The 15137-nt window shown below is 36.2% G+C and overlaps 1 protein-coding gene across 3 annotated transcripts in view; it reads left to right on the top strand.

Moving 5' to 3' along the window:
• The first annotated feature begins 8309 nt into the window (after window positions 1-8309).
• LOC125652870 (uncharacterized) overlaps window positions 8310-15137 on the top strand; it is a 10096-nt gene continuing 3268 nt past the window's right edge. The window contains exons 1-6 of one of the 3 annotated variants that reach the window (XM_056139265.1): window positions 8310-8393; window positions 10699-10787; window positions 11017-11188; window positions 11390-12226; window positions 14217-14362; window positions 14554-14744. In XM_056139265.1, the coding sequence (XP_055995240.1) occupies window positions 10707-10787; window positions 11017-11188; window positions 11390-12226; window positions 14217-14362; window positions 14554-14744 (1427 nt within the window). In that variant the 5' untranslated portion in view covers window positions 8310-8393; window positions 10699-10706. The other 2 variants (XM_048882314.2, XM_056139264.1) reach the window with 2 other exon arrangements.

The following is a 15137-nucleotide window of genomic DNA, read 5'->3' as shown; positions in this document are numbered from 1 at the left end:
TGATATTGTACAATTTTCAATACTCTAGACAATTGCTTCTTCAACAAAAATGGAAAACGGAAATATTCATATCTAGTGATCAGTCATCCAAAAAATTACTTTGTTAAAGTTGAAATAAAAAATATTCTAGATTTCCTCATTGACAATGTCCTCGTGGTCTTTGGTGATCCGGTCTTCCAACAGTCTGTTGGAATTCCCATGGGTACGAATTGTGCTCTTTTGTTGGCTGACCTGCTTTTATATTAATGAAGCAGAATTTATTCAAAAACTTCTACGTGAGAAGAAAAAAATATCTTGTTGTGGCCTTCAATTCGACATTTAGATATATCGACGACGTTTTTGTCTATTAACAATAATAATTTTTCATTCATATGTTGATTCGATATATCCCTGTGAGCTCGAAATAAAAGACACCACAGAGTCGTCCACTTCTGCTTCATACTTAGATATTTTGTGGAAAGTAGACATTAACGGCAAACTGACAACTCGACTGTATGACAAACGGGATGATTTCAGCTTCTCCATCGCCAACTTCCCATATCTATGTCATAGGCGTAGCTTGGGTTCGAATATTACCGAGGCAGGGGGTCTGGGGGGCGCAGCCCCCCCAGAAGCTATCGACATTTTAACAACGTAAAAGGTGGTGTGTTTTTTTTTTTACCGAGGCAGCTGCCTCGGTTGCCTCAATGGAATCTACGCCACTGTATGTAGCAATATTCCATTATCATCTGCATATGGTGTTTATATCTCTCAACTGATTCGATACGCAAGAGCTTGTTCTGAGTATGGTCAGTTTTTAAATCGAGGCAAACTACTGACAAAGAAGTTGATGGTACAGGGGTTTCAACACTCTCAATTGAAGTCAGCATTTCGCAAATTCTATGGTCGTTATAACGATCTACTTTGCCAATACATCCTATCATTCGGTCAATGCTGTCTGACGGGTTTCATACCGATTGTTAGACCGTTCTTGGCACACTGATTTTGACTGCAGATAATTACAATTACCTGATCAGGATATAGAGCTCACGGCGGTTGTGACCGGTCGACAGGGGATGCTTATTCCTCCTGGGCGCCTGATCCTACCTCTGGTGTGTCCGGGGGTCCGTGTTTGCCCAACTGTCTATTTTGTATTGCTTGTGGGAGTTGTGGGATTGATCACTGTTCGTTATCTTCACTTTTCACTCTACCAATTTTCCCGTTTTGTAGGTGAAGGTAACAAAGAGTGATCAATCTCATAAATCTTATAATGAATACAAAATTGAAAGAAAGGCAAACATGGACCCCTGGACATACCAGATGTGGAATCAGGTGCCTAGGAGGAGTAAGCATCCCTTGTCGACCTATCACAACTGCTGTGAGCCCTATATCTTGATCAGGGAAACGGAGTAAATCACATTCAGAATCAGTGTGTAAAAAACGGTCAAACAATTAGTATCAAACACATCAGACTCCACTTAACCCAATGGCAGTTGCATTGGTAAATTAGATCGTTATAACGACCATAGAATTCGCAAAATATTGAATTTGAATGAGACTGCGGAAACCCTTGTAACATCAACTTATTTGTCAGTAGCCTGCCTTGGTTTTTAAAAACACTGATTATACGTAGAACAAGCTCTTGCGTGTCGAGTCAGTTGAGAGATATAAAGATCATGCGTAGAACAAGGCTTTGTGTATCGAGTCAGTTAAGACATAAACACCATATGCGAGTGACAGGAGTTGTGAGATTGATCTTTGTTAGTCATATCCACCTTTCCATATAGTTTCAATAGAACCTAAAAATGCATGGGGTGGAACCCACTTCTCGGGGAAAATTTTCTCTATCCACTCATACATATGTGTCTGCGTTCGCTCTAACGGTTATATAAAACTAGAAACTGTTCAAATACACTAGAAACTCAATATGATAATCACACCAAACACAGTAACAAAACAAAGTAGTATACATTGTAACTAGTAGATATAAAGAAGTGAAGTACACAGATAAGGGATTATTATGCCATTTGACACTATTTGTGTGACATAGCATAAATCAAACACACCTAGTCTTGGAGGCGCTTTGGAAACTTCTGGTGACCACAACAGATTGATATGCTGGAATTTTCTTAAGTTTGTCACGATTACTATTCAGTCACGGCGTCCCGTCGAAGGTACCATGTGGTCCATTTAGCGATCGATCAAGCTTCACCAGAGTTCGGATTAGGCTCAACGTTAGTTGCTCGTGGGTTGTTAGTTACTGAATCCTTCAGCTTTGATGATCTGGCATTCTAATTATATTCTGAGTTGATATCTGAATCTGGTACGGGGGACAATTTTGCAAAAGTTTCTTTTATCGTCTGCTTCGTCAGTATTTTTGTCCATCTACTGTCTTGAAGTGTACTAACGAGTGTCTTCCAAGATTTCTTGGTTTAATTTAATTTTTTATATATTTTATTGAGAAACTCAACAGGATTGGGCAACAGGCATAGCCTATGTAGACCCTCTCCCAAATACAAAGGTCAAGTACGAAGGTATGATATAAAGGTATAAAAAGGAGTTTTTGAAGATTTAACAATATTGTAATGAGGTTTACATGAAAATAGTTAATTTCTTGGTTTATTTAGGTCGTACACACTATCTTCCCGAAATAATGGCATTCCTCTAGTTTCTCTTCCATTTTTTCATTTCTATTGTAGAGTTATTCTTGGAATAGGTTTTCTGAAACGGGTAGTAGAGACTTTGTTTTCATTACGTTTGCTAATTAAGGTATTACTGATCATACTCTGTAGACGATTTATGTCAAATAAGTCTGAAGAGTAGTCTACCGTGACAAAGTAATCCTTGCTAAGGCATTAAAACAAGTCACGTGCAATATATTCTCTCTCTTTCTCTCTACCTCCTCCTGGGCATCCTTAAACTCATTTATGCGATTTATGGATCTTTTCAAATAGGTTAATATGAATTGCTTGGTAACTACAATAGGTTCTCCCTTGTAGATCACCACTCTGATTTTATGCACAATTTATCCGAAGTTGATATCTAAAACATGCTAGAGTTCCTCATTGACAATATTTACGTAGTCCTTTGGTGATCAAATTTTCCATCAGTCTGCTGGAATTCCTATGAGCATAGATTGTGCACCATTATTAGCTGACTTATTTTTGTATTCTTCTGAGACAGAATTTACTCATAAGGTTCTATACGAGAGGTCCGTGTTTGCCCTTCTTTTGATATTGTATTCTTTATGGTATTTAAGAGATTGATCACTGTTCAATTGTTCATGATTCCATTCTGAACAACTAGTTCCTCACGAAATGAAAACATGCTTGGATTTCACGGTCTACTTCTGCATTCGTCTTGGGTCGTCCCTTTGAGTGAATCCATACATTCATCCCTCTCCGTTGCTTTACTGATTGCCGACAGTGGTAGGTACGCTGTATGAGCTACAATGGTGAACTTCCACAGTCTTCTTGAACCTCTAGATCCTCTGATTGAGCTTTCTGATAAACTCTGAACAAAGTGGCTTTAAGGTAGCTGCATCCTCATGTGACTTATCAATATTAATGGTTAATAGTGGAAAAACTTTATTAATTTCCACTCAATATAGTTTAATTTAATTAATAACCAAAGAAAATGTTTTTAAAGATGTCAGACATATAAAAACAGAAGTTCACATCAAGATAAGAAAATCACACATTTTCGTTAAACAGAATAATATAAATAGATAAAAACTTGTTGAAATGACAAAATCTAAATATCAACAGTTTTAAAAAACTGCTAATTCATAAATATATTGATTGTGGATATTAGGGAAACCAATGTATAATAGACATCCAGTAGAGGAAATTCCAGCAAAGGAGTTATTGCCCTTGACAATTTTTTAAAAATGATAATTAATTGATTATCTATGGGAAATATAAACTTTTTCAGTATTTATAGTTTACCAGATTTTTTATTATATTCAGCAAATAAAATTCCTCAGAAAGATATATTTCTATCATGCGCAGAGTTTAATTTATTAAGATTTTTGCAAAAACCTATGACATCACATGAGGATCGATCGACCTTAAAATGCAGTTTTTTCTTGTTGTGTACTTTATATTCAAATATGTGAAATCTTTACAGCATTCATTGTAGTTTTTATGATGCACTGTGTATGTTCTTCTTGTGTATAATCTCAAGTAGCCTGTGATCAGACGCCACAAAATATCTTACCTTACCTAGATAGTTTTTTAATACAGTTATTTTTTTAATCTGTGCATAGTTACACTCGGTCTCTGTCAGTGATCTGGATAGATATTGGACGTCCATATTGCATTAAACAGGCTCCTAGTCCGGATTCAGAGGCGTTGCGTTGTTAAACTAGGTCCTTTCTTTTATCAAATAATATCTTCATTGAATGGTTGGACAAAACAGTTTTCAATTATTGATTGCTTATCCATACACATCGCCGTCCTATCATTTCTTAATTGTGCCGTTATTTCACGCGAGAAGAAAATATGTATTCAAATGAAGCAGAATTTATTCAGAAACTAGTACGCGAGAAGAAAAAATCTCTTGCTGTGGCCTTCAATTCGACATTTAGATATATCGACGACGTTTTGTCCATTAATAATAAAAACTTTCATTCATATGTCGATTCGATATATCCCTGTGAGCTCGAAATAAAAGACACCATAGAGTCGTCCACTTCTACTTCATACTTAGATATTTTATAGAAAGTAGACATTAACGGCAAACTGACAACTCAACTATATGACAAACGGGATGATTTCAGCTTCTCCATCGTCAACTTCCCATATTTATGTAGCAATATTCCATTATCACCTGCATATGGTGTTTATATCTCTCAACTAATTCGATACGCAAGAGCTTGTTCTGCGTATAGTCAGTTTTTAGATCGAGGTAAGATACTGACAAACAAGTTGATGGTACAGGGATTTCAACAGTCTCGATTGAAGTCAGCATTTCGCAAATTCTATGGTCGTTATAACGATCTAGTTCGTTAATACAACCTATCATTGTTCAATGGCCGTAAACACCGAACATAGGCCTAAATTTGAAGCCCTTCACCGGTCTTGGTGACGTCTCCATATGAGTGAAAAATTCTCGAGCGAGACGTTAAGCAAGATACAATCAATCTTACAATCAACCTACCATTAGGTCAAATGCTGTCTGATGTGTTTCATACCGATTGTTAGGCCGTTCTTGGCACACTGATTTTGACTACGGATAACTCCGTTTACCTGATCAGGATATAGGGCTTACCGCGGGTGTGACCGGTCGACAGGGGATGCTTACTCCTGCTAGGCACCTGATCCCATCCCTGGTGTGTCCAGGGGCCCGTGTCTGCCCAATTATCTATTTTGTATTGCTTATAGGACTTATGAGATTGGTCACTGTTCGTTATCTTCGCCTTTCAGATAGATGTGACAAATCTTTGAACAAAGTTAGTCATCCCTAGAAGTATCTGTACTCCGTGTCTGTCCTGAAATGTCGACAACTCGTGTATCGCCTTCACTTTCTGAAGATCTATATACACGCCTTCTTTAGAAATGTAGAATCCTAAATAAGTCAACTTCTCCTTGTGCAGGTTAACTTAACATCTCTGGACTTATAACATTTAACTGGCTAACATGGTCACTATCGGCTTCTTTACCATTGTCTCCGGATCCGTATATCAATATTCACTGATATATTATAATGAATTAGTTTGATGTCGTTTAGACCTCCTATAGCCTCTTCCATTCGCCTTTGGAATTTCTCTGCTACATGAGGTATACCAAATTGAATACGACACCATCTATACCTTCACCACGGTGTCGTAAGATAGCAACTCGGTTCGTCTAATTATACGTGTCAAAACCCATCTCGAGCATCTACGACAGAAAATATATGTGCCTTTTGATAAGTTCTGGTAGGATGTCCTCTATGAAAGTTGTAGGGTAATGATTTCATTTCAAGGCAAAATTCAATGGTATCGGATCGTGTTTCATACCGATTGTTAGGGCGTTCTTGGCACATTGATTTTGACTACGGATAACTCCGTTTACCTGATCAGGATATAGGGCTCACGGCGGGTGTGACCGGTCGACAGGGGATGCTCCTCCTAGACACCTGATCCCACCTCTGGTGTGTTGAGGGTTCTGTGTTTGTCCAACTATCTATTTTGTATTGCTTATGGGAGTTATGAGATTGATTACTGTTCGTTATCTTCACCTTTCATCGATGCAGAATCGTATCTTTATGTACGAATTTGGTGCCACCACTAGATCCAGTCAGTAGTCGTCACAGCTCTAATGATCTGTACCTGTTTTAATTTGATTGGATTAGAATATTCCATGCTGTCATTTTACTGGTCAATTTCTACAGTTACTTTGGTATCTATTTTGCCTTGTTCTTCGAACATAGAAATAAATTATGTTTTCATTTCCTCCTGAATACCAACTATTTCTGCTTTTACCTCTTCTTGTGCACCTCATGTTTGGAAAGGAGCACCTTGTGGTTAACTGCGATGAGGTCCATTTGCATGGATAACTTTGATCTTTAGAATCGCATGTAGTTGTTTGCCCTCAACTAACACCGATTTTGGCCGGGGTGCACAACGTACGTTTATACTTAGCGGTGTTCCTGTAATAGGGTACCTACTCTGCGTAACCAACTCCTCTCACACCTTTAACTTGACATATCTCAAACTTTGTACAGTTGTTATGGATACATTGGACATGTGCATGTTCCTTTACACATTGCACATGATTCCTTAAAAGTGATCAGACATTTTTCGAAAAATTCACATGTCATTGAACTTAGTCCTTTTTAAAGCATATCTTGAGTAGACGGTACCTACTTTGTGTGATCAGCTCCTCTTTTACCTCTAACTTGACATTCCTCTATCTTTGAACAGTTGTTATGGACACATTGAAGATGTGTATGTGTCTTTTTGAAAGTGATCAGACATTTAAAAAAAAAAACATTACGTGTAGTTGAACGTTGTAATTTTTAAGGAGGTATGCTACACCAGAGAAATGTGATGTAGATGAAAAAAGGAGGATATGTACAACAATATTTTGAAGTTGAAAATTTTCAAATTTACTTTATTTTGTGAAAAAATGCAGTTTTAGTAGAAGGTAATCTGTAAAAAATTTAAAACCCCTGCTGGACTCGAACCTGCGACCTACAGTTCAGTAGTCGGTATTCTAACCTACTGAGCTACTCTGCTAGGTATTTAAATGGTGAAGGAAAAGTCAAATATTGCTGATATCGATTTTTTCATCCATGTTTTTAAAGGAAGTCAGCCATTATGACGATGTAGAGTACTACCTTAAGCATGTCTTGAATATACGGTACCTATTTTTTTGTAATCAACTCCTCTAAGAGCATTTATTTGACCTCCTTCAGACCTTTTACAGGTGTTATTGATGCATTGAAGATGCATGTGCATGATGTAGCTGAACTTGGTCATTTTTTAAGCATGGTACCTACTTTGTGTAACCAACTCCTCTCACAGCTTTTATTTAATATTTTTCAGACCTTGTACCCGAGGGTCTCTACAGCCCAGTAGCTAAGTACTTCGTTACTAGCTTGAAAATACGGATGTATATTTAATTGCTGATATAAAATTTAGAAATTCATTTCAAAATTAAGGATTATCTCCCTCATGCATAGCTCTTATCCTTGGACGAATTTGGCTCCACTTTTTTGGCACGCTGTTTTTGGCTATATTTAGCTCTAAAACTTCATAGTTATTTCGGATTTCAAACATTTCGGTTGAGCATCACTGAAGAGACATTATTTGTCGAAATGCGCATCTGGTGCATCAAAATTGGTACCGTATAAGTTTTACATTATAAAAACATTGAAGATATACATGTGACATTTTAAAAGTGCTTCTGTTTGGGGGAGGGGGTGGAATTTTTTTTTTTTTTTTTTTTTTTTTTTTTTTTTTTTTTTACAATTAATGTGTCATTTTTCCCGTATGTTTTGTACTGCTGCTCCCTTGTAATCAGGCGTACCTTTCTTAGGGTACCGTAAAAAGGGGGTGTATTATGATTAGATCGCAAGTTGTGTTCATACAAATGTTTGAAGAAAAGAATGTAGAATTTTGGTCGCTTTGAATAAAAATTTGACAAAATAAATTTACTGCAATAACGTATTTATCACACTATAAGTTACAGACTACTGTGAAACCCATGTCCTTAATCACGATGCAATTTCTAAATATAACGTCAACTTCAATATTTTATTTAGTAGGCCTGATTTGAACTTTGACATTTGTACTTCTCTTCATATCGGGTGCATGATCAGCTGTTGATTGATAACACATTGAAATGGCTGTGGTATTGTTTACAGATTGATATCGCGTACAGGTCATGATCACGTTATACTTCACTCAAAGTGGAACATGACGCTATGTAAGGTAACTGTTTTCATGATTTATAGACAATGAGATGCATCAATTTTAATTCAACACATGTATATTAAATGATTCGTGATACTTTGAAAAATTTTGATATTGATATTTTCAGATGTGAGACACTCATACTAAGTATTATTTGCTAGAATTGAATGAGAAAATTGCATGTGGTGACAACTTCTCTCCCCCAGGAAAACATTGTATGAATGTAGATGTACTCACCGTATTAAATGAGCTGCCATATTGTTTAAAATTGTAAAACATCCCCCTCCTAAAAATATTCATCCTTTTCATGTACTGCAACATGTAATTTCCTTGAGATCTTGCATACATTTAGAATAGGCCTTATTGATATTTTTTTCGCAAAATAGGTAACTAGCTCACTTCAATCTTTTCACTACTCATGACTGTCACTGTACAATAAAGTAGGCCTAATTTAAAAGCTGTATTCTAGAAGTATATTGAATTAATTTATCAATATTGCCAAAACAATATATATATATACATGTATCTGAATATAGATAACCTGTAATTGTTGCCATTCACCGTAATAAACCCCTAAAAATGCAAATATATGGAGGAATTTATGAATTTTGAGATCATGTCAATAATGCCGGTTTTTCCTGAATCTAAGGAGTTTTCAAGGGAGGTAATTTGACAGTAAAATTGGCAATGTATCACGGGGATAAACTGTTTTTTATGTATGAACGTGTAACTTTTTTTTCTTGACAATTGTAGGGTAAATGCCATATTATATGTAAAATATATTAGTACACCTTGACATGGTTTTAGATTTGTTTTAAGTCTATTAAATTTACTGCTTTTTAAAAGCAAACTTAGCCCCAGAAGACCAGTTTAATTATCAAGGGGTGAAATGAATTTCAATTATCAATGTTAATTAACATAAATCAGTGTATGTTTGAATAAAAAATCCAATCAAAAGTATCTCATGATAACAAGTAATAAATATGTGTCCTGCTGGACTTGAACATGCGACCTACAGTTCAGCAGTCGATATTCTAACCTACTGAGCTACTCGGAGAATCAGCTCGTGTCGCCTTGCCGCTTTAGATATTGGTAATTGTGGTTATTTCATGTACTTTAATCATTTCTACAGCTCACTACATTCCCCGATTTTCGTCAACAGTAGTTAAATTATTATAAACAAGAAAAACTCAGATCTACCTACCTGTCGAAGCGGCGTGTTGTTCTCTTTTAACTCATAACCGGAAACACTTCAAAAGAATTTTCTTGCATAACCGATACATTATGATTTAGGACATGGGTAGCCGTGTAAATGATCCCAACCTATTTTTGCATTTTTGGGATTACCTCCCCTTTGAAGGGGTCATGGCCATTCATTTCAACAAACTTAAATCCCCTTTAGTTTAGGATTATTTGTATTAAGTTTGATTGAAATAGGCCCAGTGGTTCTGGAGAAGATTTACCTATATGCCAGCATGTACATGTAACACTCTGATCCCCTAATGTGGCCCCACCCTACCTTCACGGGCCATGATCTGAACAAATTTGAATCTACTTTATATCAGGAAACTTTCACTTAAAACTCCCCTCTTATGGCCCTGTGGCCCTTGAGAGGAATTTAAAAAAAAAGATTTTCCCAATATATATTCGAATGTAAAACTTTGATCCCCTATTGTGACTCCACCCTACCCCCAGGGGTCCTGATTTTAATAAACTTAAATATCCATTATGTCAGGAAGCTTTCATGTAAATTTCAGCTTTTCTGGCCCCGTGGTTCTTGAGAAGATTTCTAAATGACTCCAACCTATTTTTGCATTTTTTAAAAAAATTATCTCCCCTTCATTTCAACAAACTTGCATTCCCCTCACCCAAGGATGCTTTGTGTTAAGTTTGATTGAAATTGGTCCAGTGGTTCAGGAGAAGAGGAAAATGTGAAAAGTTTAAGACGCCGACACTGACAGACAAATTTTGATCGGAAAACCTGACTTGAGCCTTCGTCTCAGATCAGCTAAAAAGACCAAAAGTAACATTTTGGTCATATTGTATTAAATCGGGTGATTTGATGATTTTTGTTGACGATTTATAAATGAGCACATGAAAATAAAAACGAAACTTGGTATAGTAACTCTATGTATGTGTAGAAAGTTTCATCCTATTGAGTGTGTTCAAAATCAAATGATCAAACTGTTAAAAGTCATCATTATAGTATATGATATAATGAATAGAAGAATATTTCCCGATTCTTACCCTTTTGTCCAGTATATGATAATAGTTCACTACATATAATTCATAGACTAAATGACATGTTATCATTTCAGCAACCTGAATGCTAAATGATGTCTTCCATCTGATGATGATGCATAAAGTGACGCTCTGTCTCGTTTCCTTCATTCTGTTTGTTCATGGGGTAATATTTTGTTTTGCCATTAATGCTGATCATCTATGCCTTTACATAGATATGAAAAAATAGAAAATCAAATAGATGGGAAAATATATACATGTAGTATGGGATACGAACTGGTAATAACAATTGTATACTTTTTAAAGTAATTATTCAGAATACGAGGTTTGATATATGTACTCCATATGCACACATTAATCCTAATGAATAACGTGGCAACTTTTTTTTCTGGAAGAATGAAACATATGGATCTACAAAAGTCAACATACCACATACAGACGAAAGAATTTTCACTTCTCGAAATTTGCTGACAAAATGGATATTATTAACACCATCAACAGGAGATAAAAAACAGAGAAATTCAAAGGCGCACCATGAGGAAGGATCACCTCCACATTCCTTCACAGGTAACGTTCTTATTTCAAAGACAGAACCAAAAACAGAAGCAGGAAATGGATTTACAGTAGAACAATTTGTTACCGATTCTAGATACTCAACTGACGGACAAAAGTCTTTTTCAGTTAAACGTGTTCGAATATCTCCACATAAACCTACGTCAGAATTATTTTCTGTTTCTCAGAGAAAACAACTTTTTTCATTTATCACAGAAACGCCAAGGTATACAGCTCGGCTTGTCAATTCAACCAAGTTTACAGGAAACCGTGACACCGAGGCCAGGCCATCTCCACCTACCTCTTCCACGTCACCGAGGACATTGTATGTACCTCCCGAAAATAAAACCACAAGTAAAAATTTCCAGCCAACAGCTTACCATGCAGCCATATCACGACGAACAGTAGGCTTTTCTACAGCTCCAACAATCACACAACGTGTAGATAGTGAAACAACAACAATGGTGACAAAACTTACATATCTACGTCAAAGGTCGCACCAACCAGTGTCCAATTCCAAAACACCAAATCAATTCACAAACACCATAACTACCAAAATATTATCTGTTTCGCCCAAAACGTCAACACCCAAGAAGCAGATATGGACTAAGGTGCACAAAAAGTATTTTACAATTTCTAAATACACAGGGACCACAAAATTGAAAAACATTCCAAAGCGTTCAAAACCAGTTTCAACACCATTTGTAATATTTTCTTCTACCAGAGTATACCCAGAGAGAACATCAGACAACGAACCGCATTCGAAGCAAGACAACATTCATTCAACAGATGTGACTGATTTAGAATCTTCTACGTCATCAATGGTGAACTCATCGACAACACCAACTAGCCGAATTCCAAAGGCCTTTACAACTCAACATTATGCCCAAACAAATTCAACTTCTTACATTGCAACAACAGACAAACAAAAAGGTCATGTCTCTCCTCTGGCATCCAAAAGTCAGCATCATGGGAAAACGAGGATTCTTATAAATGAAATAGCAATATCTCAACAGAAGCCCGAGGAACAGTTCATAGAATTAAAAGTATCTAGTAAGTATCAGACTAAGTACCCAGTCACTATCAAATGTTATCTAGTAAGTATTATATAGCACCTAGTCAGTATCGAATATTATCTAGTAAGTATTATATAGTACCTAGTCAGTATCGAATATTATCTAGTAAGTATTATATAGCACCTAGTCAGTATCGAATATTATCTAGTAAGTATTATATAGCACCTAGTCAGTATCGAATATTATCTAGTAAGTATTATATAGCACCTAGTCAGTATCGAATATTATCTAGTAAGTATTATATAGTACCTAGTCAGTATCGAATATTATCTAGTAAGTATTATATAGCACCTAGTCAGTATCGAATATTATCTAGTAAGTATTATATAGCACCTAGTCAGTATCGAATATTATCTAGTAAGTATTATATAGCACCTAGTCAGTATCGAATATTATCTAGTAAGTATTATATAGCACCTAGTCAGTATCGAATATTATCTAGTAAGTATTATATAGCACCTAGTCAGTATCGAATATTATCTAGTAAGTATTATATAGTACCTAGTCAGTATCGAATATTATCTAGTAAGTATTATATAGCACCTAGTCAGTATCGAATATTATCTAGTAAGTATTATATAGCACCTAGTCAGTATCGAATATTATCTAGTAAGTATTATATAGTAACTAGTCAGTATCGAATATTATCTAGTAAGTATTATATAGTAACTAGTCAGTATCGACTATTATCTAGTAAGTATTATATAGTACCTAGTCAGTATCGAATATTATCTAGTAAGTATTATATAGTACCTAGTCAGTATCGAATATTATCTAGTAAGTATTATATAGCACCTAGTCAGTATCGAATATTATCTAGTAAGTATTATATAGCACCTAGTCAGTATCGAATATTATCTAGTAAGTATTATATAGCACCTAGTCAGTATCGAATATTATCTAGTAAGTATTATATAGCACCTAGTCAGTATCGAATATTATCTAGTAAGTATTATATAGCACCTAGTCAGTATCGAATATTATCTAGTAAGTATTATATAGTACCTAGTCAGTATCGAATATTATCTAGTAAGTATTATATAGTAACTAGTCAGTATCGAAGAGTATCTATCCTGTGTGATTGATTGATTGATGTTTTCCACCACACTCAACAATTTTTCAGTTATCTGGTGGCGCCCAGTTTTTGTTGTTGGAAGAGAGAACCCAGATACATTTGTACCTGGGAAGAGACCACCGACCTTCCGAAAGTAAACTGGGAAACTTTTTCACTTACCGGCGCGAGCGGGATTCGAACCCGCACCGACAGAGGTGAGAGGCCGTATGATTTTGAGCGTGATGCTCTATTTAAACCACTCGGCCACGGAGGCCCCCTCTATCCCGTGTGGATCCGGGTTAGAATAGGTCCTCAGAACCCCCTACTTGTCATAAGTCGAAGTAAAATTAATTAGTAGATTACCATTCCCGATCGCCCCTCGAAAATCGCCCCGCCCCGATTTTTTTTATTTTTCAAAATTACGATTTCCGGATATTTTTATGTCCGGTCCGGTATCGTAAACGTACTGTGTTTCACTTTGCCTTTTAGAAACCCAAATACACATGTAATTATGATTTATAAAGCCTTTTCTCAATGAGAGAAGGCATTTTCGAGGTCAAGAATACCATGGCGAAAAATAAAAAATAAAATCCTCCCACCCGCCCCATTTTTTTGTGAAGTTTGAATGATAATCTACTAATTAATTTTACTTGGCCTAAGAGGCGACTAAATGGAGCGGTCATTCGGCTGAGACTACAAAAACCGAGGTCCCGTATCACAGTAGGTGTGACATAACAAAGATCCCCCTTCTCAAAGGCCGTAAGCACCGAGTGGCAAAGCACTGGTGTATATGTATAAACATAATCTCTTGTCTGAAATAATGTTTTGTAAAAAGTAAATAAATAATAAAGAACCTTAAGTAAATGATATATGTATATATGTCCATTAAAGATTGAACTTTACGTTTATATAGGCGACTATACACACGATCTTCAGTCGTACGAGGTTGTGGTGTTCAGTGGTAGGGGTGAAGTGTTATCAACTACGGATATACATGGAAACACTGGAAATCCGTACAATATTCTGGCAAATGAAGATATTCATGTTAACATCAGAAAGGTAATTATTGTTTCATTGATAGTGAGCAAAACGTCCATAAAAGTTTTGATTTTCAAACCGATAACTAGGATAGTTTTTCATCTAATCCATTGATTTGCTTCTCTAAAGTGCATGTAGCCATAGAGGCAAAAAAAACCCCCAACAAACAACAACCCAAAAGCAATGCTAAGTGTTACATCCAACCATTTCAGGAGTTAAAGCAGAAGAAGAGCATCGCTGTTGCTGTCTACGACCGCTCAAATACCGCCGTCAGTGATATAACAATGAAAAGTGAGGGTGTAATGGACGCCATTGTGTTGACGGCATACGATGGGAAACCGTCCGATCAGCTTATGCAAAGTCTCATGAATGATAATGCAACACCGTTCCATGTTTCATCCAGGTTAGAATTTCTGTTTAGTTGAAGAGTTAGATGCAGAACTGTAGCTTTCTGAATACAATATTGGATTGGGACGGATCAGAGAGCTACAGATCCACCCCTTATAAAAACCTTCAATTTACGCGCACAAGAACATGCGCACGGTTGAGGCCTTATATCGCCATATTCTTGCATCGCCGTCTCATATATTTGATATTAAAAAAAATCCTAACATATTTTACTATTATACGTGTGCCCAAACATACATTCAAATATCCATTAAAGCCTCATATGACCCCAAAGCTCACAGCCTTTAATGATTTCGTTTGTTGACGTAGCCATGTTAGGTAAGGCAATTCGAATCCCGGTTCATTTCCATACTTACACACTAACGTCTATAGATGTGAACTAATGTCC

The sequence above is a fragment of the Ostrea edulis genome, chromosome 5, assembly GCF_947568905.1.
Source record: "Ostrea edulis chromosome 5, xbOstEdul1.1, whole genome shotgun sequence".
NCBI lineage: Eukaryota > Metazoa > Mollusca > Bivalvia > Ostreida > Ostreidae > Ostrea > Ostrea edulis.
This window is presented reverse-complemented; position numbering and strand designations above follow the sequence as displayed.